The 25,692-nt window shown below is 39.6% G+C and overlaps 1 protein-coding gene across 3 annotated transcripts in view; it reads right to left on the reverse strand.

The window, feature by feature from the left end:
* ccser2a (coiled-coil serine-rich protein 2a) overlaps positions 1-15,256 on the reverse strand; it is a 49,824-nt gene extending 34,568 nt beyond the window's left edge. For all 3 annotated transcript variants that reach the window (XM_072390779.1, XM_072390781.1, XM_072390780.1), the window contains exons 1-3: positions 14,700-15,256; positions 1,207-2,688; positions 900-1,111 (exon numbers count right to left, since the gene is read on the reverse strand). In XM_072390779.1, coding sequence (XP_072246880.1) covers positions 900-1,111; positions 1,207-2,647 — 1,653 coding nt within the window. In that variant the 5' untranslated portion in view covers positions 2,648-2,688; positions 14,700-15,256. The remainder of the gene's footprint in view (positions 1-899; positions 1,112-1,206; positions 2,689-14,699) is intronic.
* Positions 15,257-25,692: the final 10,436 nt, after the last annotated feature.

Genomic DNA, 25,692 nt, shown 5'->3' on the forward strand with positions numbered 1-25,692 from the left:
ACTAGACAGCATAAAAAATGCAAAGTTTTTAACAGCCATTACTTGGCTGAAGGATGTGTAGTATGTATGTCATATGTATGTATGACAAAAGGTCATCTGAGGTTAACATTACCTATACTGCACTTTAATGTAAGCCCAATTTTTTTTTGGTAGAGATATTCAGAAGTCTTTTGAGCCAGCTATGTTTAATGAGCATCAATTCAAACTAAATATAACATGTACAAACTCATAAAATGTAGATATAGTATACATATGTAAAGATAATAATATTCCTGAAAACAAACTAAATTTTCAGTAACACAAGCCATCTCAGAACAAACTTTCCACCAGCTAAAGATATAACAGCTTTAAGTGTTTCTTAAAGTTTTTTAACCTTACTGCAACAACCGCATCATCACTAAAGGGTTTAAGTTGCTCGCCATCCTTTACATTTTTCTAAAAAATGCAAAAAACAAGATGAAAAAAGGCAAAAAAGTTGAGAGCTCAAGAGCCTTTTGGCAGAGGCAAACAATCAGGGTGCTCAAAGATGTGGCCACTTAGAATTGCCTCAACCAGTCACAGACTAGCCAGCATCTAGCAAAATTCAGTCACAGAGAATTGGCATGGTAATAAGGGAGTAAATGGCCCCTGCACACTTAGAGTAGCCGATCCTTCTGACTAGATGTAGCTGTAATTTTCCATCAATTGATAAATTATACTTTAAAATATTAAAGGTAGAAAGAAAGTGAGTGATCTTTTACATCACTTTCTTGACACAAGTGAAATTAAGTTGGGCAGTTTTCCAGAATAGGAAAAAGTGGAGCCAGAGACAACTGTCTTTGCAAAGACCAAATTATAGGACTAATAAACAAAAACATGTGTCTGTGCATTATTTTGCCAAAGTGGAATATGGGACTCACCATACTGTTGAGTTCTGAGTCATCATAGCTGTCTAATGGATGAGTTCCACACCCCCCAAGGGGCTCAAGACCCTCTTCGTCCCACATGTAGGTTCCACTAGAGCTGTTGGAAGGTGACATCTCAACAAATGAAGCCTGAGGGGCATCAACCTGCTCTGGGGACAACACCAATGGCACCTGGGAGTCCTGCAGAGGGATATCTTCTTTATGTTCTGTAGAAGATACACAGAACTGTCATATAAATGTAACAAATTAACAAAGTCAAAATTATGAGTTTATTTATCTATTCATATATTTATTTTTTTACCAGTCATATTCACAGACTCCCAATCCACAGTCTCATTGACAAACATCTGTAAGGGGCTTTCACAAGAGCTGCTAGATTTCTTGTTATCAGGCACGTCCCCATCACTGAAGACATCTCCCACACAGTCAAAGTCATCGAGACACTCTTCACTGGTGTCGCATATGTCTAGCGATGAAACAGAAGACAAGGACATGTCTTCTAGGGTCTCGCCTGCTGCCTGGCCAGAACTCTGCCTACTCTCACTACTTTCTCCACCATTACCAACTCCATTTCCAGAGTTCTCATCACTGTCATGGTGAGTGTCTGCTTTTCCAGCCTCACCAGTTGGCTCAGTGTCTCCTGTTGTACCTAACAGCTCTGCTGAAGATCTAATACCCTTCCTGGCACCATCTGGAAAAAGAGGTTTCTGTCGCTTGGCCTGTGTGGATTGAGCTAGTCTGTAACCAAAAGACCCCCCATTGCTGGCCAATGACTTGTTCAGCACAGAACTTGGAAGCAGAGGCTTCCTCAGAGACCGAGGAGTACCGAGTGGTGGTGGGATGGAAGGGTTGGGTAGAGAGGATGCTGCTGGAGGAGTCCTGCTGTGCTGAAGTCCCCCTAGTCCTCCACCAAGATAACCAGAACCTCCGAGGCTGCCATTTAGTCCTAAACCAATTCTTCCATTGCTCAGCTGAGGAGGTTTGAGAAAACCACTCCGAGGGGGCCGGAGCTGAGTATTGGCCAGAGGCTTAGCTAGCTCCACAGCTCGATTAAAGGAGAAAGATCGTGTCATAGGCTCACTGGTGGGTGAGGGAATCTGTTTGAAGTGAGTGAAGCTGTTCGAACGCACCATGTTGTCCAGGTTCATGATCTTCAGACTCTCATTGGACTGGGACAGGCTGTCTTGAGAGCTGCTTCTGGGAGAGATGGAGCCTAACGTTGGTCGCACAAGGCGTGACTCTGACACTGTTCGAGCAGGAATGCTAGAGCCATTATAGCCCATTTTAGAAACTCCATTCAGCGGACTTTGGCCTAACTTGGTCCCTACTTTGGGACTCGTCTTTGAGGATTGTTTGGGTATGGCTTTGGGGCTGGAGACAGCCACCATCAAAGAACCTGACCTGCGCATCTTAGGCGTTGCTGGAGAGCTATTCTTTATCTCCCTAACCAATGAGGAAAGCTGTGATTGAGCCTGGTCTTCACTTCCATCCCTGGGAGAGGTGGGGGATGTGGGGCAAGAAGAGTTTATCCCCTCATCTCTCTTCCATTTCAGGGAAAGGGGAGAGGGGCGGATCAAACCATTTGGGCGTGTTCCTGAGGCTATAGTCTTGCTATCCTGGATAGGTGTAGTAGGTTGTGTCGAACCATTGGAAAGGACGCTGGTGCCACCAGTCGATGTGCGTCCACCAAACTTTGGCAACCTGGATACCATGGCAGGCCCAACGGGTGCTTTTTCATCCATTAGATGCCAACAAAGGCATGGAGGAGTGGAAATATTTACAACTGGGAAGAGAATAGAAAGGACAGAAAAAGAGAAGATTAGTTGTATGTGTGCATGACTGAACTTCAAATGTTTTTCATAATATGTCAAATGTTTTTAAATATCTATAGTAAAGCTCACACATTATGTGTACGTTTTTCAGTACTTGATGGAAAAACTATATTGTAAAAAGCTTGGAATTATTACTTACACAAAGATAGGTTTATCTTGTGTATTTTATCATTAACATCTATGTTGCATCTTTAGTTCTACTAAATTCATGCTGTCCTGCTGTACTGTGCACTGCCTTTTTTATATGACCTAATGCTATTATCTCAGTTTGAGCAGCTATTGTTGCAAAGTATTTTTTCTCCCCCGCCCATCCAGAAACATTAATAAGGAAAGTCAATTAAAAGGCTGACAGAAAGCATAAAGTCATACATACAATAAAAACATCCTCAACAATGATAATATTATGTACAATGGTAACCAGTAATAATACTAAAGATAGATCTGTCTTCTTCATACATGATCTAACTTCTTTTAAAAGACTTGACTGCAAGTAGCATTTAGGATTCATCTGACAGGCTTTCAGCATGACTGTAAGTTCACGTTGTGGCTGCCATGCGGTCACATGACAACCACGAAGGTTGACTTTGTCAAATCAGTGGTCTTAAATAAAAAGAGAAAAACAGGACATTCACTAAGAGGAAGAAGTTAAAAGAAAATAATGAGATTTCATTTTTGAGGTGCTTCACACATGACACAACTGAGGGACGACGGGAAAGCCGTGCTGGAAAAGTTGCCAGCACGCAGAGAATAGTGAAAGGGAGATATACATTATTAAAAGCAAATGGAGGGAAAACACAAGCCTAATTTTTTTCACTCAATAGATTCATTCAGTTCCAACCATCCATGTGACAAGTGTACATTTGTATGTTGTACACCTTCATGTTCCATCCATCTGGCAAGAGCTGGAATATCATGAACTCAAAGTTGTTAATATCCAGATGGCTGTTGTGGTTAGCAGAAAGTAAACCATCTGCATGAGGACGCAAGCTGGAGTCTGAAAACTCTGCATTTCGAGCTGTCTGTAGACACAAGCGGAAAATATCCTTCTCTTCCACGTCCGCAGTATTAGCAAGCAGTTAAACTAATAAAGGTTGACTTCTTGACAAACTGTCACAAGAACACAAACGCAGACACTGCAGCAATAAGTCAATCAGCTTTTGAAGAGAAGGAGGATGGGTATTGTGTCGCAATGTGGGTCTCTTATTCTGGAAAAAAAAAAAAAGAAAAACATCTCCCACTGCCCTACTTTCCCACACAGGGACACGTACTTACAATCAAAATACACCACTGCCACACAAGTGTCTGGCTATGTCACCACTTAATCTGTTTCATACACACAAATGGGTATAAGTACAAAAAAGACACAGCTACACAAACAAAATCAGGTCAACATGTGCAAGCAGGGCAGCCAAAGCCTCTTTGCCCTGGGAAGGGGGTAGTGACTGTATGTCTACATCTTTAACAGTGAGACTGGTAGGGTGGGGTGATGGGGCGTTACCACAGTCAGTTCCCATAACTTTTCAAGTTTCATTCATATCCAAAGTGGCAGATCACTTTTACAAAGCAGCACACACTGTCAGAAGCACTTTCACTTGGAGTAACTTCTCTCTCATTACGAGCCACTGAAAGATATCTGTCCATGGCATTTTGATCATTTATCTTTCTTCCACTTAAGCCTTCTTTGAGAAGTCACACTACACAACTGCTATTTTTGTCATATTATAGCAGTAGTCATAATTACTGGAGTGCTGCAACAGAAATGCAAAACCGAGGTATTAACTTCATGTAAATATCAGGTAAGGCACACTAAATCAGCAGATGTAAAACAAGTAAACAAGAAATTCAACTTTAAACATATCTTTAATGTCTTTAATGTATATTAAAAGCGTTTATGTGCACTTAAGCAAACTAAAGCATTGCGGTGGTGAGGTAAAACGAGCCATAGGATTCATTCATAAACAGAGCATATTTTTCTGAAGGCAAATGGTCTTGGCCTGCATGAAAGAACTGCTGCTTAAAATGACCTGATATTGTCTGAGTTTAAACAAATCTGTGTGTAAATCTGTATTACTCAACAATTGCTTTCAGTTTTTCTCTGTCTTACTGAACATTTTGGACTGTATTATTTCTAAAACTAGTACAAAGACCAAGGTGAGCATCAAACGTACCACAAAATAAACAGAATGATGCTGACTGAGTGGCACATATTCAGAGTTATAGAAGTAAACAGTGCAGGCCATCTGTCAGACTCTCATATCTATGGGTCTGCCCCTCCCCCAAAGTAAGGTGCTGCAAATAGCTTAGATATCCAAGAGCTTCAATAATATCAAGTACGAAGTCTGCATAAAACCCCATAATTGTCACGTGACGTGATAAAATGTAAGGAAATCAGTCCAACCAAAGTCAGGATTATATGTATTCTGTAAAGATTATGTTTTTTAAAAACAACAATATCCACAATATTGTAACACTTGGATTACAGGAAGCAAAACCTTCAACTTGATACATAGTGAAGTCTAACGAGATCAGACAATGTTACAGATTTTCTCAGTGATATGGATCCTAATTTGTTTCATTACCACTAAGAAATCCCAGAAAAAAATACGGGCTGAAAAGAGAGGAGAGAATAAATGAGGGGGATACACAGACAAAGACAGACAGATTCTGTTGAACAGAGTGATTCTGAGAGGCAGAAAGACAAGTCGACAAGCAGACTTCCCTCTGAAATATCTTCTGCCAGACCCGCAGCTTAGCAGCTCAGCAGCTATCACTGTGTGTGAAATGAACAGTAAAGTGAGATGACATCGTCTTCTTACTCTATTTCTTCCTGACAGTGAGGCGATAAGGCTTTACTTCATTTCGGACTCAAGAGAACAGCAGGTGGAGAGTACCTGGGAAAAGAAAGCTGAAGACTGAAATCGGCAGTAGAATGAGAGCTCATTTCTGCGAGAGCTTTCATTGTTGTACCACACATGAACACAAACTACTATCTATTCTTTAGGAGTAACAGGATGGTGCAGATGAGATGAGACAACCTGAGGGCTGTGATCTATTGGGTCACTGAAGCTACGCATGAATGGAGGTGCTTTACTACATAGTAAATCCCCTGTCCTGCTGCTTAGCTGGTCTATATCCATCTTACAGTGCTCATGGTTCCCTATCATTACAAAGCTTTGGTACGGTCTTTCTGCTGGGTGGTATATCAAACTAAATTAACTTTTCATTTGACTTCTAAACCAAGGACAATGACAAGGAGGATATGAATTTCTAGGTTGGATTAAGTGTCTGCTGTTTTACTAGCAGATTTATGAACGGTTTCTTTCTTCAGGCTGTGGGAAATCACACAACGTGACCATTTATTCCTTTTTTTATGAGGAACATAAGAGTGGCTACAACTCAAGTTGAATTATACAAGTATCATCTGCATAATGGTAACTGAAAGTAAATTCAAACACACACTAGAAGAATACAGAGGACTAAAGAAGAGGACTACAGTAACTAAAGATATTCAGAAAATGGAAAAACAAAGGCAAATATTTTCTATTGTCAGTAAAAAAAAAATTTTAACAAAAAAACTCAACACACTTTTATGAAACAAACATTCATAAAAAAATAGACACGTTAAAAACATCTAAACTGATTGTGAAATTAAATGTATCAGGAGCTTTGTGGGTTTTCAGCTTTAAATAATGACTTAAGGGGTGTTATCTTTTAAGATACAGCGGTACGTAACCAATTTAGATTCAGACACTTTGTCTGCCAATTTGTGGGTATTATCATCTTTATTTTTTCTGAGACAGAATAGGCATTGCATCATTGGGCACTTAATAAAGAGGCTTCATTTGAAACCACTATTTAAAAAAAAAGCAAATAGGACCAAATAAAACCATGATAATGCATTAAAAGGATGAGAAAAAATTTAGTAATCACACAGAAATTCTGCACACAGGGACTTTTTCTTATCTGCGGTAGACCTGCACGGGAGATTTCTTATGAAGAGCAATTTGTAGCTGACAGTTACATTATAAAATAGCTTTCTAAACATAATCTCAGTGTTAATAACTGAAGAGATTAAGTATGCAAGTAAACTGGGCAATTTAAGTCCACCTGGACAATAAGACAATAGCAAAAAAACTGAAGAGGGAGGATACAGTGGAGGGAACTTGGAAGCCATCTCCTCTTTCCATTGTTTAATTCTTTCTTTCTATATTATCTTCCTATCCATCTTTGTGATTCTGTCTTTCATGGTGCAGCACCAGGCTTAGCATGTCATCTAGGTGGCTAAATGTTAAGGAAATAGATTTGTTTGAAGGTTTATTGGCCATCCAAAACCCACAGCCACTTTGACCGAGCTCTGTCACTTTGTTCAGTCATTGAATACACAGTTAACCAGTCAAGTCAGAGACACATCTTAAGAAACAAATATATTGACCAGGTGCTTTTTAATCCAAAGAGTGTTGTGGATAAAGGGATAATAGATACATGCAAAAAAAAAAAAGTGACTTTAAAACATACTGAATCCAAACCAAAGTGTAACCTCATTCATTGACACAGTCGAGTGACTCAGTAGAGTAATAACTAGGCCAGTCATCTGGACAGGGCAGTTGTGGGACAAAGCTCTCTCCCTGAAGAGATTAGCAGAGTGCTATTATAGCAGGCTAATAGAATGAGACAGGGATAAAAGGCAGCACTGATGCTAGACAAATGTGTATTGAGTGAAAGCAATGCTGGGCATAGCTGCACTGATGCTAAAATATGCTAATCCAATGAGGAAGCATGAAGGGCTCTGTAATGTTTTATACCAGCTGAGGTGGATCAAATGACAGAGAGCCACAGTAGAAAACAATGAGTAGACAGAAGTGGAGAAAGTTAAGGTGTGGCAACCTGCTCTGTAAGTATATACTGCATGTTTTATTCACATTCACCAAAGAGATCACATCACATGATTGCGTCTTTCAGAGTTATTTACATTCTTTACTTACTTACAAACAAAAAAAATGTGTTGGAGAATATTACCTTAGCTGTATGAACTTCTGCTGGTTTTCCAATCACTTTCATGTCATGATCATTCATAAGGATGAGAGCTAAACCCAGCCACTGCACTTTGTTTCCTCCATCATCTAAACTCAGAACGCTGCACCCACAAAGAGAGCAGAGCACAGGAAAAGGAAGACACTTCAGAGGTTGTGCTATCTGCTGCCTGGCTCTATCTTGCCAAGTATGTCTGTTGTGTGCGTGTAATGCAAGTTGTGTGGCCCGTGAAGATGGGTGTGTGGGTGGAGAGAACACAGCTTTCAAGAGTGCATTAATATTTGAAAGGGTATCTTTCAGGAACCCCACCCAGCATGCAGCAAGAGAGAATGATCACTGAAAAAATGCTCCAGAAAAATCATTCATTATTATCAACTTTTTATTTGTAGAAGTAAAATTCTGTTATTTTTTCTCATAATATTTGTACATTATCTAAATACAAACTCCTCGTGTAATCCTCCCAACACCAGCAACTTTACAAGCTGAGGTGGCAAAGTGCAGCTCTGTGATATCTTGAGACCACCAGAGGGGATAAACACAGAGACAGACCACTTTGTAGCATTCAGCTGCACATAAAAATAAACTATTTGTTGTGTTTCTCATAACGATTTAGAAAGAATGTAATTTTCCCTTCATTATATGATTGACAGCTTACTGGTTCCAATCAGTCAAGCAATTTCTTATAAATGCGTGAAGTAAAACCATGTAAGCATTACCAGCTCCTCAAAGTCTCATGCTGTGTCTGTGATGCCACTCTCCCTGAAGCAGCACTCGTAATATTAGCAGCAGGAATAAAGGCTAAACACAGAATTTCTAAGGGCTAATTTGGTTTTATATTGTTTTATGTAATGCTTCAATTACACGCCTCAGTCAAAATCAGCTGTTCTCCATTTATATAAATACAATAGTTCTGCCATGTGAGGATTTTGAGAGCTTACTCTAACAAGGAATAGTTTCTACAATATGACTGAATGGTGGAAAGAAAGACACTTTTGTGGCACTTGGAATATATCCTCAAGCAACACTGTCCAATATGAGTCATACCACTGAGCAGTCACGACACAGGAGCTCAGAGGTGAGAAAGTTTAAAAAGTTTGCATAATCTGCCCTGACTCATCTCTTCTCAGGTGTGACGATTAGAGGTGAAAGTCTTGGCAGCCCTTAAATAAATCTAATTAGCAGCCCGGATGGCCAGCCTCACCACCATCATCATGATACACCAACACCACACTGTTTGTTCGGTTTTTAGCGTTTGAGTGTGACACACAGGGACAGGCGTGTCACCATATGTTCCCTGCCCCATACATGATCTACACTTGAACCATAGTATGAGCATCTGACATTCCCATTTGACTCTCAACATCTGATTAGCCACATGGGAAATAGTGACTGACAAGTGTGCAAAGTGACAGATGAGGTGTTAATCAAGGTCATCAGAGCTGTTTATGTTGATGTGAGCCAAAGGCTGCGTGATAACAGACTGTTGATAAGTATGCACAAACGCAAGCAACAATTTTTGTTTGTTTTCTTCGTAGTGGACAGTAAAAAAAACAAAAGTTTTTCCATTAAAGTCTGCAAAGCATAATCAGTGGATCCTGTCTGTGAATAGGAGCTTCCATAGTCAACTGATGATACACAGTGTTATAATTGGGTTTGATTTAGACATTATGTATTCATATTCTGTATTTTTATGTAATAAGTTTATGTTCCCATTTTGTACTTGTCCACTCTGCTCATACTACACAATATATGTCTCTGAACGTCCAAGACTTTAAGATAGCATAACTGGTTAGAACTGGACTGAATAACAGGGACAGATGAAGCTTCTCTATCTTGTCAGCTAGGTCTGTTACATTAGATACACGCCTGAAAACAACACACAAACACACACGTTGTTTATCACATTGCAAGAACATGACGTGGGCAGTGGTTGGCCTGTTCATGTAGTAACTGGCCAATTATACTCGGTCGCGTCAAACCTCTGTAAGATAAATGTGAAGAAGATAAATATGAACTATTTCCAGAGATTAGGGCTCGTTCTGACGGAGATCCTGCAAAAGCTCTGTCACTTCGAGTCCAGCACTGCCATACTTTACCTGTGACCAAAATAAATACTTTGTCTGTGAACTGAAGATTTCTCCGGTTTGTTTTTGGGCTTCCAATGAATCTGGCTAACAACAGAAAAAAAAATTTAAAAAACAATCGCAGCTGCCAAAATTCACATGGGGATTGGTCCAGACATTTATATATGACCAAAATGGATAACTAGGAGCCTAATGAGATGGATTTGCAAATCATAATTGTAATCAAGTGAATGTCACATAAATCCAGCTGCCAGCTCTTAATATAAATGTATGCATATCTTGCTCTTAGAGTATGTTACAATTTTTTCACTAGTCCGTCCTCTCAATTTTTTTACCATTTCCTGCTATAAAAGATAGAACTGAATGACTTGTGTGAGCTCATGAGCTGGAATCGAACTGCATACATAAACTGGTGTTGGTCTGCGGATACAGCAAACCACAACAGTACGCTTGAGGAGGCTGGAAGCTGATTAGATTTTCTAAGTGGGACACTCCAAAAATCTCCTGATTTAGAAGAACAACCAGTCAGAATAACACCAGATAAAAAAAATAAATAAATGAAACAGCAGCACAGGGGAAGCAATTCTTGTTGTTGCAAAAGCACATTTTTTGATCTGTTATAAAGATTGTAAAGTTAATTAGTTTCCGAGATGTCCATCATGATATCAGATTAGAACACAAAAAACTTTTCATAAGCAAACACAACACAGAGCCTCGAAGCATGATATAAAGCATAATGTTGCATTCAAATGAATTTCCACATGGGTAATCACAAAAAGTAAAGCCATGTCATCATGCACCGAAAGATTAAGCTTTTATTACACTCGTCATGTGACTCATGAAACGAAAACAAGCCCATTTAAACACAACTCTCGACTCTTGGTCACATGCAGAGTTCGTGACTATTTGAGCAACCTCCTGGCTTTACCCAGCCAGTCTTTGATAAAAGAACAATGACCTCACTCTCTGCTGTATCAACAACTTTTCATGATGACGTGAGTTTGTTTGGAATATCTCTCGCTCTAATACTGTGCTGCTTATTGGGCATTTGGTTTGATGTAACCAATGCAAACTCTAATCGGACTTTTTCATTCCAGCCACACTGAACAGCACAAATTCCTTACAGCACACACACACACTGGGTAAGGGCAGTAAAAATTAAACTTACTGTAAGTCTGGCTCTACTTTTTAATAGATCATGTTCCTCGCGGATTTATCTTCTGTGAATGGACAATACTCTATAATTAGGTCAACTTCCTCCTTGTCCCACTTCCTTCTTTCCTGTGCCTCATTCTTTTCCAGTGATTCTAGGAGACGGTCTTTCTAAATAAAAACGTCTCCATGTCACAGCAACTTTTGTAAGGCAGAGCATTTTTCCCAGTCCCACATGAGGCCAGAGGAGAACAGGGCATCCCTTACATTAATTCAGGCCAGGTTCGGTGGGTAATAGCCATCAAATGCTGTGCCTTTGTGTCAAACTATTAGGTCATCTGATGAAACTAGAATGGAACACATCCAAAAGAGTGCCTCGGGTGAAAAACTAACATTTTCATTCACCTCAGGATCCCACTGGGCTGAACTGATGAGAGACTAGTGTGCCTGAGTGTCTCCCTGTTGTGTGAACTGATCTGAACACAATGAATTCCATTACGAGCCAAAGTTAGATGACGCTGCAGTTCAGTCTCCCATGCAAACACGGCATTTGAATATCACATTCATGAGTGCGCAGGTTTGGGACAGCATTTGTTTTTCTGTTGGACAAGACACAAGTAATGAGTCAAGCGTTACTGCACCTTGTAGTCTAAAACAACTTCAAGCATCGTCTGCAGAGGTAAAGCCTCACATGTTTGTCCAGAGAATTACAGTCTGTAAGGCCATACTAGGCAGGAAGGACATTTTATTCCCTGAGTAAAATCCAAATATAGGAGTCATATCACATGGCAGCGCTCAATGACTAAGAAAAAATAGAAATAAAACCAAATGAAATGGGTTCAGAAACATGAGTCAGAGGCACTTAATGACACGCAGGTCACAGCACCTCTTTTGAGCAAAAGACTGCACATAACAGCAGGTCCCATATGGTGACTGAGAATGACTCTGTAGTGTTTAGTCAAGAGACTGAAAGCAAACATCCAGTCTTATCAGAGAGCACACAGTCTTCAGCACCTGTTCGGTATCTCATTCGACGGACAGAAAAGCTTTATCGTATGACTCAAAGCTTTGATGGATTATTCAATGAGACTTAAAGGTTTTAAGACGAGTGACCCTGCGACCTATCGCAGCGAAAGTTTAATACCGATTACATTACCTGATGCTAACACATACAGTATAAGCCTAGAAAATCAACTTCTCTCATCCTTTCCACTTGAAGTCCACAGTGAAACATACCCTATGGAGGTATGAAAGCTTTAGACAGATTATGACTGTCAAACATCAAGATTAGGAGTGAAAGAACACGTTTTCCTTCCTGAACACTTCCTGTCAATCAACCCAACATGCATGGTTTTTTGTTACTGTGGGATAAAGCCAGACTACATTAAGAGAACAGGGAGAACATGCAAAGTTCACACAGAAAGGCCCAAGCTAAGATGTGAAGTAGGGACCTTCTTGCTGTGGGGCAACAGTGCTCACCACCATACCACCGTGAAGCCCTTCACTGAAAATACGTGCTGTGTAGTACGATCATGCTGGCAGCTCAGTATCTTATCAATAAATCGGCAATGCCTTGTGTTCATAATGAGCCCTGTGCAAATACATGATTCAGACAAAGCAGACAGGCTCCTACTCTCACAAAATACTAAGAGAAATTCGATCGATTCCATATTACTTCTTTCTAATAAAGTACAGAAAGGAAAATATCATTAAACTGTCACAAGTCAGGGTGTGGTTTGCCACAGAAAGTCTATTTACAATATTTGTGCAATGTCTGTCTTACTTCCTCACTTTATTGTTAGTAGTTTATGTCTCTGATCAATCTCGCATCGATCAGCTGTCTTCAGACGTAGCTCAAGTGCACTAAAAGCCGTCTTGTCAGGTGAAAAACTTCAACTGATAAAACCAAATTTAACCCAGATAAACATGAAAAGCAACCACACAGGGTGATCTGAATGCGATAGCATGCAAAGATTTTACCTATCGATCTGTTTTTTCTATTCCAGCATTATTTCCTGATCTCCAAAGAACACTTAAGCTCCACGTGCCTATCAGTTTCTGACCCTGTGTCCGTTTATCTGAGATCCTGTGGCTACATTCTGAGTACTGAGCTATTCCAAGACTTTAAACATCTGCGGTCTTACCGACGGGACTGACAGTGCTGATAAGCATGGCTAAGTATAGCTCTAATGATGGGCCACATGCAGAGACAGAAGAGGGCAAAGAGGATAAAAGAAAAGTCAAGTCACTCCACTGTGAGCACAAAATCACAACACACACATGAAGGCAGAACCATAACCACGATGATACCGACGGACATCATCTCTGGACATCTTAGGTACTCAGCTATCAAATTCTTCATCTATCTTCACTATCGTTAAAACAATTATGCATCAATAAAGTGCCTCAATAACAGAAGTCAGAAAAAGGAGGAAAGTCTGATTGTATACAGTTCATTTCCGGTATTCTGGGGAACTGTTCAACACTCACTCTGCTGACTCCTTCAGCCTGTGAATTCAACTCGTCTCTATGCTGTAAAAAGCCCCTTAAAGCTGGATGACAGCACATTCTAACTCTTATCTGCCTCAAGGGTACCCTTGATGGGCACCACAACGTCTTGGAATGAGGACAACGCACAGCGTTGTGAGAATAGCGTGTGTTTTCACACATGGACACATTACAGAGACCCAGAATGAGGAAAAGCAGACAACGTGAGACTTGCAGATGGGAAAAACCCCTCTTTTATTGTACTGCTTTTTGGGTGGTCTTTAGTGGGCAGTTGCGCAGTGTATACGGTCAGCTGTTGTTGAGAGGAATCAGATAGTAAATACACCCTCCGCCAAGGTGGCGCTCCAGGACTCTTGCCAACAGGTGCTTGAGGAACACACGCATGGATCTGCATGTGTGTGCAGCCCCACCCTAACACTGGAGAAACCACAGGGGTGTCCATCTCACTGACGCTCAGGACAGTCAGTCACGTTATTCCAATGTGTACTGGTGCACTGATGCCGTGGCGCTTCACACTGTCTGGGTTGTTATAGATTGCAGCTAAAAATGGAACGCACATGCATACTCAGACGCCATGGTAGGGACTGACAGCAACTTCAGTTGTGGTGTAAAAATATAATTATGTGCGGCTACAGTCAGGGAATGAAATGAAAACCTTGGTTGAATTTGAACTCTCTCCTGTCAGCTGAACCTAACTTTATGACAGTGCAAGTCATCCTCAGTTGTCATTTATTCCGATAACATGTGCACAAACAGCGTAAATCAGCTGGGAATATCACAGCATATAGAGCTACCTCCAAATATGTTAAGACTGAGAAGCTTGTCAAGAAGCAATACTACAGAGATTGTACAATATAAAATCAGTCTGCACAATTTCTGTTCTGTTTCATAATCAGTATCTCCTTGTGTTCTTATTACATAAAGGCTGGTTCAAGCTCATTCATGGTACTCTTTCAGGACATGTTGTGACCCTGGGGGGTGATGATGCTGGGAAAGATGGCCGCCTCCGCCTCACCACTGACTGTTCGTCAAAGGCTCATTTGGAGTTAGTTTAATACACAAACACGGTATACTGCACAAATAAATGGGAAGTCACACACAAATAAAACAATGCAAGTCCTGTTCTCATTGCTTTAAAGTGATAACAGGTCTTATCGAAGTAGATGCACAACTAATGCTGCACTTACCTGAATTATAGCGCTCAAAGGCGCATTCATGGCTTCAGCGTTGTGTCACCAAACAGTCCACTTGCTTGTAAATAACGTGCTGTAAATAAGAAACGGAAGCTAATGTTTCACTTTCTGTTTAAAAGACGGTGAGGTGCTTTGATGAAGTTGAGGCTAGCCCATACTGTAGCCATCACACAAGTTCACTGACAAGCTCCTGGCTCCGGACACGTCACGTGCGTTTCACTACCAAACAAATAAACAAGCAAAGCTTAAGTTCAGGGCAATGTCGAGAGTAACTCGCTTTTCCAGGAGAAATGTAACGGTTGAAAAAGCCCCAAACTACTGTGTCTCTGAACCGTTAGTTACACAAAACTGTCCGCGCACTACCGAGTGAAAAGCTGGTGCGAAAAGCAAGAAACAAACAAAAGTAAACAAAATATGATCAAGTAAACGAAGTAAAAACCCTAACACGAAAACTCCTGGCTTTGTTGATAAACTACCCACAGCAGGAGACTACACGACACAGGGTACAGACTGACTACCCATGGCAGCTCGTCATTCCAACATTCTCCCTCCTCTCGTTTCCAACTGCGGGGCGGAGCTTGTTGCTGTCACCGGTTCTCGAGGGGTGACTTTGCACGATAATCTCCTACCGGTTGTTTACCTACATGTGTGTATATTTGTGGTTTTGTTTGTCCACTTTAATTTCACCTATATTATTACAGCTTTCTCCCTGTCTCGTAAGGTAGTAGATTCCAACACAGAAAGCTGAAAAGCTATTCAACTTCAGGCTGAAGCGTAGTGCTGGCCGCTGATATGACGTCAATTGGTGAGCGTGCAGACTTGGGTTAAATCTGAGCACGTGAACCCATTTATTAAAAAGCACTGCCGTGTGGTCAGTGTTAGCCAGTAGTAGCACTGGTTTTAAGTTGTAGGTGTATGCACTTGTAGACAAACTATAAGAGAATGGTTTCTCCTGCACAGACTAAAATATTGTGCTACAGGGACTAGAAAACACAGACCTTAAAAGGCACATAACAACCTCAAACCATTCAAATACAACATATGTCTTTGTCATTTGGTGTCTCTTTTTGGAACGGTTTGTTTTTTTTCTATCCCATAGCAGTCATTCTGTGTCATATTCTGGTGGTTTTGCATTTCTGTGCTTGATTTGTGCCACACATTTGATTATTTTTGTGTTTCTGATTGAAACTGATCATTTATTGATTTCTTTGGTCATTGAACGTCTCATTTCATCTACTTTTGGCTGTGCCAGGTCCCATTTTGATCATTTGTTTCTAATTTGGATCACATTGCATACATTCTATGATCATTTAGGTAATTTTATGTCTCATATTTGTCCATTTGCATGTCTTTGTTGTCTTTTCTGTGGTTTTATTATGTGTCCTTAATAAGCTCTCTTATTATATGTGACTTCCTTTGAATTGGTTTATCATCTCAGTTTGTTAATTTGTGTGTCTTTTATTAAATATGTTTCTGGGATAACATTAGTGGCTACTGACTCCTTGAGCCTTCTGGGCCTGTCCTCCTTTGAAGTCTTACTAATCCATCCATAGCCAATAATGCTTTATCAAGTATATCATAATGGATTTAAAAGCTATCTTTTCTAATTAAATCTTTTCTAATTAAATAAGGGCAGTTAACAAATCATTTAAAGGAAAATACTTGGTTTGCCAAAGGGCAAGACAAACTGTCCACATGATTAAGAGAATAGCTGAATTGTGTTTTCCCAGTTTAGTGATCTATGAATCAGTACAATAAAAATGACTAATAAACCTTTAACAAAGGCATTGGTTGCACCTTATAAACCCATTGGAAAAGGGACCTTTTTAGAGAGAGTTACTTAAGGTATGAACTGAGTGCGATTATATACTTCACAGCTCATAGTCATTGAATCAATTTTTAGTTAAATGAAAATAGTTAATCTCACTTCTGTGTGTGAGTAATTATCAGACAATTATATATTTTTGGATGCATTACTCCTGAAATATACACCCACAAAACACTTTCTTAGGACCATCTATACAAGACAAAACAGCAGCTGTTCCATGAAGTGGCTTTTTACCATCTAAAAGATATTGCCAGAATTAAAGAAATAGTGTCTAAACCAGACTTAGAAAAACTAATCCATGCATTTGTCTCCAGCAGGTTGGACAACTGTAACGGCCTGCTCACTGGGCTCTAAACGGGTTGTAAGACAGCTGCAGTACATCCAGAATGCTGCTGCTCGAGTCCTGACCAGAACCAGGAAATACGACCATATTAGTCCAGTGCTCAGGTCTCTGCACTGGCTTCCTGTCGCTCAGAGAATAGACTTTAAAACAATTCTGCTCGTGTACAAGTCTCTTCATGGTCTAGCGCCAAAGTACATCTCTGACATGTTAAAGCCATATGACCCAACTCGGACTCTGAGAACTCAGGGAGGGGCCTCCTGCTGGTGCCCAGAGTCAGGACTAAACAAGGTGAGGCTGCGTTTCAGCTTTATGCTCCTAAAAATCTGGAACAGTCTTCCAGAAGATGTGAGAGATGCCTCAACTCTGACAATGTTTAAATCCAGGCTGAAAACAGTTCTATTTAGCTGTGCATTTGACAACGGAAAGTATTTTATCTGCACTCTTCACTTTCAATTTAATTAATTATGTTTTTTGAATGATTTCATCTGCCTTCTTGTGATTTTATGTAACTGTAAAGCACTTTGAATTGCATTGTGTACGAATTGTGCTCTACAAATAAACTTGCCTTGGCTTACCTTGAAGTGTATTTTTTAGAAAGCTCGTAAAGTCCCCTTATATTTTACCCTTTTATGAATGTTAACTGGATGGACAAAATATTATTGCAAAAATATATTGCAGTTCAGTTAGCCATCGCTTTACTAAGTGCAACCTCAAAAATAAACAAAGCATTAGAGTGTCATACACAAAGAACAGGGAGAGTAATTACCTATAACAGTGGCTTTGGGTAATGTAAGAGGTTAGATCTTTTTTACTCATGTTTTACAGTGAGAGAAATCTCATTATCAATCTGTATACCCATCAAATCTGTACCTAAGCTGTCATTATGTTCATCGATACTGTGTATTCCTTACTAGAATAAATCCAACTCCATAAAAAGATACGCTATGACTATAAAAGTCCCTCAGGGCCTTGGGCCCCACTTGCTTTGCATAGTTGTCAATGTGTCATACTTTGATCACAACAAAAAGAATACTAACAAACAAGTTACTTTACCAACAAGTTACATAAACTGTTTTCTTCAACACTGTATGTCATTTTTTATTTCTTTTACTTTAATAATGCATTTGTTTTGTGTTGTGTTTTCTTCCTAATTTAATATTCAATTCCTTGTCTGCACAACAAGAGGAGTTTGCTGAGGAAGAATGTTTCGAGAAAGGTTTCAGTGAATATTTCATCAGACTGAAATGAGTCAAAAAGCCCATTTCAAAAAAGAAAAGAACTCACATTCCAGAAGGAAATTACACAAGTAGCAGACAACTTGTTTGTTAAGACATTTTCCCCTGATACCCCACAGATGTTGCACATCAATGTTACTGACTATTTTAACCACTAGAGAGCAGCCTTTACCCTTTTATTGCCTGTGAAAGTTCATCATTTGTTAAGCACCTTTTCTCAAACTCACTGTCTTCTCCTCCCTGGAGGGGAGTTCCAGCATGAGGAAAAAAAGGGATAAAGCGAAGACAGAGGAGGAGGCACTGCCACATGTGTTCTTTGGTTCATAAATCATCGCTCTGACTCATGAACTTTTGCCAGCTTCAAAGAAAAACCATTCCACCTCTTAAGAAACTCATCCTCTGCATCTTATGTTCTCTGTTTCTTTAGCCAACACTAAGATCAGATACCAGTCTGCTCATCTGCTCTCAACAGGACAATGCCATAGAAAAAAAAAGAAAATTCTCCTGCAGCGGTCTGAAGAAAGCATATAGCCTGGCAGTAGGTGGTGAGACACGGAGAGAAGAAGGAGAGCACTAACAAGGGAAAAACAGTCGAATAAGGAGAGACAGAGGCCCCAGGTAAGTTTTTTATTGATTTAATTATTTATTTTTAAGCTGTAAGAGAGTTAGAAATGGACTTGTTTGAGTCAAATAACTCAACTGAAAGCTGGGTGCTCTCTGGTTGTAATTCAAACCATAAAAAAACATTTTTTTAAGGAACCTTTCTGGAGACTCAATGAGCTACATTGTTTCTTGGTATGCTATCAGAATGACTGTAATTGTCTGTAAATTACACCACAGCAGAAAAAAGGAAAATGCATCTATTAACAGAAAATAAGCAAAAACTGATCATTGTTTCTATTCATTAATAAAAAGGAAAACTAATGACACAAAAAATATGTGAATTTACATTTCTCAATTAGTTTCTTGTTGCATGTTCAGAGAGTCACAGTAGTTGTAGCTATGCTTGCCACAGCAGAGTATAAAGTTTCTCTCCTGAAGCAAAACTTGTCATTCTCCTCTTTTAGCCCATTTGATGTCTCCACCATGAACCTGAGCTTGATGCTTGCCTTGTTTTTCCTCATTCATCCTTATTCAGCCATGGTATGTTGTGCTATAATTGAATTTGTCCATGAGAAAATTCCTGAATGTGCATTTGAATTCACAGCCAGTAATTATGTTATTGCGATCGGAGGTTTCTTCCTGAGCATGTTTGTAACTTCAGCCAAAACACAAGGAACTTCTGGATTCTCTGCATCCCTCACCTGCTGTTGTAGTCACCAGGGTTGGTTTGTTATAGGTGTTAAAAAGAAAAATTCCTGAGTTATGGTCATGTGGCCTCAGCACTTTTGGTCACCTGTTTTGCATTTGATCTGGGAAGACTCTGGGGGCAGATGTGGACCTGGCACAGACTACAAAGTTTTCCGAAAATTCAAAATGTGATTTAGATTAAAGGCTGATAATAAACTTGTAAGTTTTCAATGAAAGATTTATTCATACCTGAGTTTAGGTCATGCCTGTGATGCTTCTGCAATGGCATCAAAACACACGATACTTTCACTATATACTTTCACTATATATCGCAGAGCATGATGAGCATGAACTTTCAGAAATATGTGACTGTGTGTGTTCGGTTCAGGGAGGCAGAGCTCAGCGCCGACAGAGACAAGCTGAGGAGAGCCTGGGACCGTACATTGGCAGAGTTAAGCCAGGTAAAACCGTTAGTTATTTGTCACAAATGTTGTGACACTGTGATATGTGGTGGGAAACTGAACAGACAACACATAAGATGGCAACTTTTTAAGATTAATTTCTTTATTCATTTATTGATGTCGAAAAGCAGATTATCATTTTAAACTTTGACAAGCATTTCAACAAGTCGACCCAAAGCGTTTTGTTATAATTTCATCAGAATCACTGCTTGTGTAAGGCATGCAGAATTTGCATGCATTGTATGGTATGGGTTTAATTTCATGTAAAAAAAAAAAAGTTTCTTTTCTTAATGCAAAGTTTCTCTGGGACCATTATTTCTCTGGGAGTTATTCTCTGATCTTTGAAGGGTTTTTATTTTGTATCATGTCTAACCATGTTTTTTCTAACACATAGACCTTTTATTTACATCAATTTTAAACAAAATCATGTACTTCTAACTCCTAAGATGAATAATTTCCTGCTGAGAGCGCAGTAGAAAAGTCAGGAATTGCTAGTGAAAGTAAAGTAAAGATGTGCAAGCACAATGGAAAATGTGAAAACTAACAATCTCTTGCATAAGGGTCCATGAATTAGATACTTCTGCCTTCCTTCCTCCTTACAAAAGGCTGAACATTGAATATTAGCAAGACATGGAAAGTGGATGTTATCAGATAGGAAGGCGTATGGAGATGTAGTATTTGTAATATTTTCAATCTTTCATTGTAAAACTGCAATGTTTTTTACAATGTTTTTTATGACAAGATTCATACATTTTTTTGCAATTATACGGCTACTATACACTAAACCAACAACTTGCTATTGGGCACATCAAGAGTGTCAGTGAACTTTTGTCACTCTTTGGTGTCTGTCCTCACAGCCATTGTTGGACTCGAGCGATGTCTTTTTGCAGCCTATTTAACCTCTAGAACCAGTGGTGCATCTGTCAGTGGGAGAGATCCCTCTGACTGGCTGTTCAGTATGTTGAATGAGTGCACAAGAAAAGGGACAGCAGGGACAACAGAAGTCAAACAGCAATGCCATGGTCTGTGGGTTTTGTTGGGTTATTCCTGCTTTACTGGTGTCTGCCTTTGCTCAGCTCTCGATGTATGTTTAGTCATAAGCTGAAAGTTATTGTTTATTTCTGTACAGCTTTATTTCTTGTTTATTCTGTCTAGTTTCTAGTTCTTTGCTGTGGTCTGTTTCAGAGTTTTATCTGTTATCTGTCATCTCTTGAAGCCCTCAGTTGCCTTTGAATAGATCATCATGCTTGTTCCCTGTACTCATCAATCACCTGCATTCACTCTTCATATCACCCTCTGCAAGTACACATCCTCCTTGGTTTTCATTGTTCTTTGCCAGATCATCATCACAGCTTGTCTATGTCAATCAGTCTCTTGTTTTCACCCCCTTTCCTGTTTGATTTGGGGTTAGTTTTTTGGATTTTCTTGCATTGACAAGCGATGCATTTTCTTTTCAGACAATGGCAACCAAAGAATTTATTTCATTACTAATTCAAGGTTCTGTGTCAGTCTATTTTATTGTTTATTCTGTCATCAGCTATGCATTTAACCTGTAAAGTTCAACAAGCTTGTAATCGGAGAAAGAAGACACTGATGTTTTTTACTGTTACAGAAAAGCTTTGTGAGCTGCTGAAATGCCATAGTCCAATGGGATCCTGGTGCCAGGTAATTCAAGAAAATGAAGCCCTCGTCCCCAAGTGTGTTTGTCCTGGGTCATGTCCACGGTAAACACCATGTAGCATTTGAACTGACCAACAGTCCATCTGGTATTCTGATTATTTTCAGTTTTTGGTTCTACAAAAAATATTCATTCTCATATACAAGCTTTTTTTCTGTCTTTTCATTTGTAATTCATACTCATACACATAAAAAAATCATATAAAATCATGAAGCACAGCAGTTTTTCAGTTTCACATGTTGGCACTGACTCATGTAATCAGGCAGAGGGCACCAGTGTGCAGTGTGGTAGGAAAGACCTATGGGAATGAATGTTTGCTACACAAAGAGGCCTGCAGAAAGAGACGCCGCATCGGTCTGGCTCACACAGGTCCCTGTCTGGGTAAACACACAACATTAAACATGACACACAATTTCAGTTGTGCACTGCTGCCTTTCATATCAGCTCAGTTATTTCTCCTGAACAGTCCCCAAGGCTAAATGCACTGAGGAGGAGTTAGGCCAGTTTCCATATCGTCTCCTGGACTGGTTTTTGCTGCTGAGTCGCATGGGGGAGTCCTACACACCTGCAGCTCTGCCCCAGAACTGCCTCAGCCACGCCCAGAGGACGCAGCTTGCCCAGGTCAGGCTTTGTGTTTGAAATGGGACTGATAGAAGAAGCAGGTCACTATAAACTAACAAACATGATTTATGATCTTTGATGACCTCACTTAATGATGAAGCAAATTAAATCAATATTATGCTAAAGAAACCATAACCAGAAGAAGACTGTAGCAAGGGATCACTTTCCCTCTCACTGTAACCTTACACAGGACATAAAGATGTTTTTAACACCAGACACCATCATCGAGCTGGTGTATAAACTACTCTTCACAGACTGGCTAGCGACCGGTCGATATTATCAACATACTGTAAGTGGCAAGTTCTTATGTTGCTTTGCGGTGTGGCTGTCCACAAACTGAGATAGAGGCTTTCAAGAACGCCACATATGAATAAGACTTGGTCAATAATCACTAAATAATTCAGTAAGATAGTGAAGGAGGAGTAACTTGACAACCTCTCACTAGCCACCTTAACCACCATCCTCAAATGCATTAAATTAAAGCTTGTGCAATATTTTGATGACATGAAAACAGATACCCAGTTATTGCAGGGAGGCACTTATGCATTTCCAGCTCTCATTACTGTCAGTTCTGAAGAAATAGCACTGCAGTCTACAACCATGCTGGCAGCTGTGCTAAGCAAAATGCTAACATACTGATGTTAGAAAATGCAGTTTTTATTGTCAATCATGTTAGTGTGAAATAGTTTAAAAACAGAGGACAAAAACTTTGAAATCAAAATGAATTATTTACCAATGAATGAATTACAATTCATCCTCTGCAAATTTGGAAAGAAATGCCATAATTCAGTATGGAACAAAGCAACATGAAATTATGAAATAGTTGCAAACAAAATCAAGTTTTGCATTTTTTTTCTTATCTCTCTGTCTCCCACCGTAGCAAAGATTCACCTTATTGGACAAGAACAAAGATGGTAAGCTGAGCCGCAGGGACCTGAGGAAGCTACATTACAAGAAGATACCTTTGGAGCACTGTGCCACACCGTTCTTCCAGTTAGTTCCACTTCCATCAGCTAATTACGAAAACATTTTTTGGCAAAAAACACCTAACCATCATACCATGCACATAATGATACTCAAGTATTATTTGTGTTACATGTATTTGCATGAACCAAATATATTCGTAGTAAAACGAATGTGATCATGGCTTAAACTATAATTAGATGAATAAAGTAAAAGAGACTAGTTTACTCATGTCTTCATGTTATCATCACTTCGTGTCATGCAGAGCTACATGGTGTAAGCCTTCTATCGCTTGCAATATGTTTTTCTTCAGCTAATTACTGAGACTTCAAGGGTTAAAAATGTCACACCACAATGCATTTCGCCCCCGCTCTGATCAAGTTGCACCTCCCACCATGCTGTTCTCTCTACCCGCTATTTATCCATCCATCCTCTATGCCAGTCCACGCTTCCTGCGTCCGTGTCCCTTCCGATCTCCCAGACCATTTCTCCGTTAACTTATTTTTCCTCTAAACACTTCTGCTCCCTCTGTCTGCTTCCTTCCTAGCTTCCTTTCATTTTTCCTACAAAGAGATTTATCCCCTCTCTCTGTCAGCTCCCCTTCTTTTTCACTCTTTTGTCATTCTTTCATCCTTCCATTTTCTCTTATTTTATTTCCATCCATGCTTTCACCCAACCCCCACCCCCATTCCTGTGTCAATCTGCAGTGGCAGGTTTTGTGGGAGTAGAGCTGTCTGTGTCAATGTCAAGCCATTCCCAGCAATGATAATGTTTATTACCCACTGTGTGTCCCGCTGCCCATGGATTAACACAAATTGAAGAAGTACCCTTCAGAGGTAGCTCTGCACCATGAACTGACAGATAATGTCAGCTGTGGAGTCCCATTTCAACGTGTCTCATTCCAACATGTCCTTCTATATTTTTTTTGTGTTTGAAAGCTTAAACATGAGTTTTAGATTTTTTTTTTCTGTTGTTTGCAGGTCATGTGATAGTAACAGGAACAAAAAGGTGACCCTGAAAGAGTGGACAACCTGTCTGGTGGATCATTCCGAGGCTTGGTTCTATCATTTCATGTGTTAGTTACCACTTTTTTACAAACTTAATGTAATTTCTTATGCCAACTATTGTTTATAAATACATCAAATAAATTACTTTTACTGGGTTTGGGAAAATATTTCCAGATGTTAGTAGTTAGAAATTTATATGAAATAATGTGTTGAAACTGACAAGTCAAAACAAAAATCAAAAGAGGGAAATTCAGACAATAGAAATTTGGACTTTACTCTAAAAAACAACCACTTGTATATCAAGCATTTAAATATTCACAGTAATCATCCAGTAAGTGTTAAATAACTAGGCTGTCCATATCATAAAAAAATGTTATTGATTTTTTTCTGCAACATAATCATTTCAGACCTATCATTCCTGAAACATTTATTTTAAAAAGCTTTATTTTCTGACTGAGTAAAACTAATTGTCTACAGCATTTTTGAATGTCCTTACTTAAAGTACAGGCCGTTCAAAATGAAGATAATTTGTTTTTGTGTTTTCTCCGCAGCCATGAAAATGGGCTCCAGCAAGCTATGTGCTGCAATCAAAGAGAATGATGACAAACAGCCCTGAACTCCTGCTTCTCTTTAGCACTCACATCATCATACCTGCTTTAGAAATGACAGGATCTCTACACACAGCTCGCCTATCTGTATCACCCCTTGTGATATAGTGATTTATGACATCATCAAAACTGAGCGTCTATTCATTGTTCTCTGTGCAATCATATGTGGGCTCAAACAGGACAATTAAATGTCTGAACAGACTGATTGCCAGTTACATTTACTGCTAATTACATTTGCTGACATTTGTAAAATTATGTTGTAAAGGAGCAGGGACAATAGCCTATATTGAAACCAAATTAACATGGCATGCTTTGAATAACCAATTGAAAGGGAGGATGGCAGCAGTGCAGACAAACAGCGCAATGTAGGCCTACAGAGAAAGACAAAATAGATGAGAAAGAAAGATATGGATTGAAGAAACGCTTAGTGTGAGATGACGTGACCAGAGATAAGGGATTGTAAAAGGGGTGAAGCAAAGAAGTAGCAAAGTGTTATAATGCAATGGAGGAAAGTGAGGGAGGAAGGAAAGAAAAAAGGACGCAAAGAGACTCAAGGAAGGAGAGTGAAAGTGTGTTTGTGAAAGATGGGAAGAGGTAATGCACTGTAAATGGGAGTTGAGAGTAATGGAGTAATGCATAAAAAATGGATCAGAAATGAGGGAAAGACTGAGAACAGAAAGTGAGATGGGGGAAGGGATGACTGAGAAAGCAGGGGGAACTGAGGAGAAGAGGAAAAGCAAGAAAAATGCTGCAAAATATTTCCTTCGCAGCCAGGAAGCAGACAGCTCTGTAAATAGCATCATGGAGTGTGATGCAGAATATTTCCCACACTTGACCTCTGTCAAAGTAAAAAATACTTACATAATCCGAGCTTGCTGACTGTGTGTGTGCACCATTTATAAAACATACTGCTATAAAAACTTTTGTTACTTCTTCTGTTTTTTGCTGTGCTG

Source organism: Leuresthes tenuis, unplaced genomic scaffold, assembly GCF_036924035.1.
Source record: "Leuresthes tenuis unplaced genomic scaffold, fLeuTen1.0.hap1 SCAF_8, whole genome shotgun sequence".
NCBI classification, from domain to species: domain Eukaryota; kingdom Metazoa; phylum Chordata; class Actinopteri; order Atheriniformes; family Atherinopsidae; genus Leuresthes; species Leuresthes tenuis.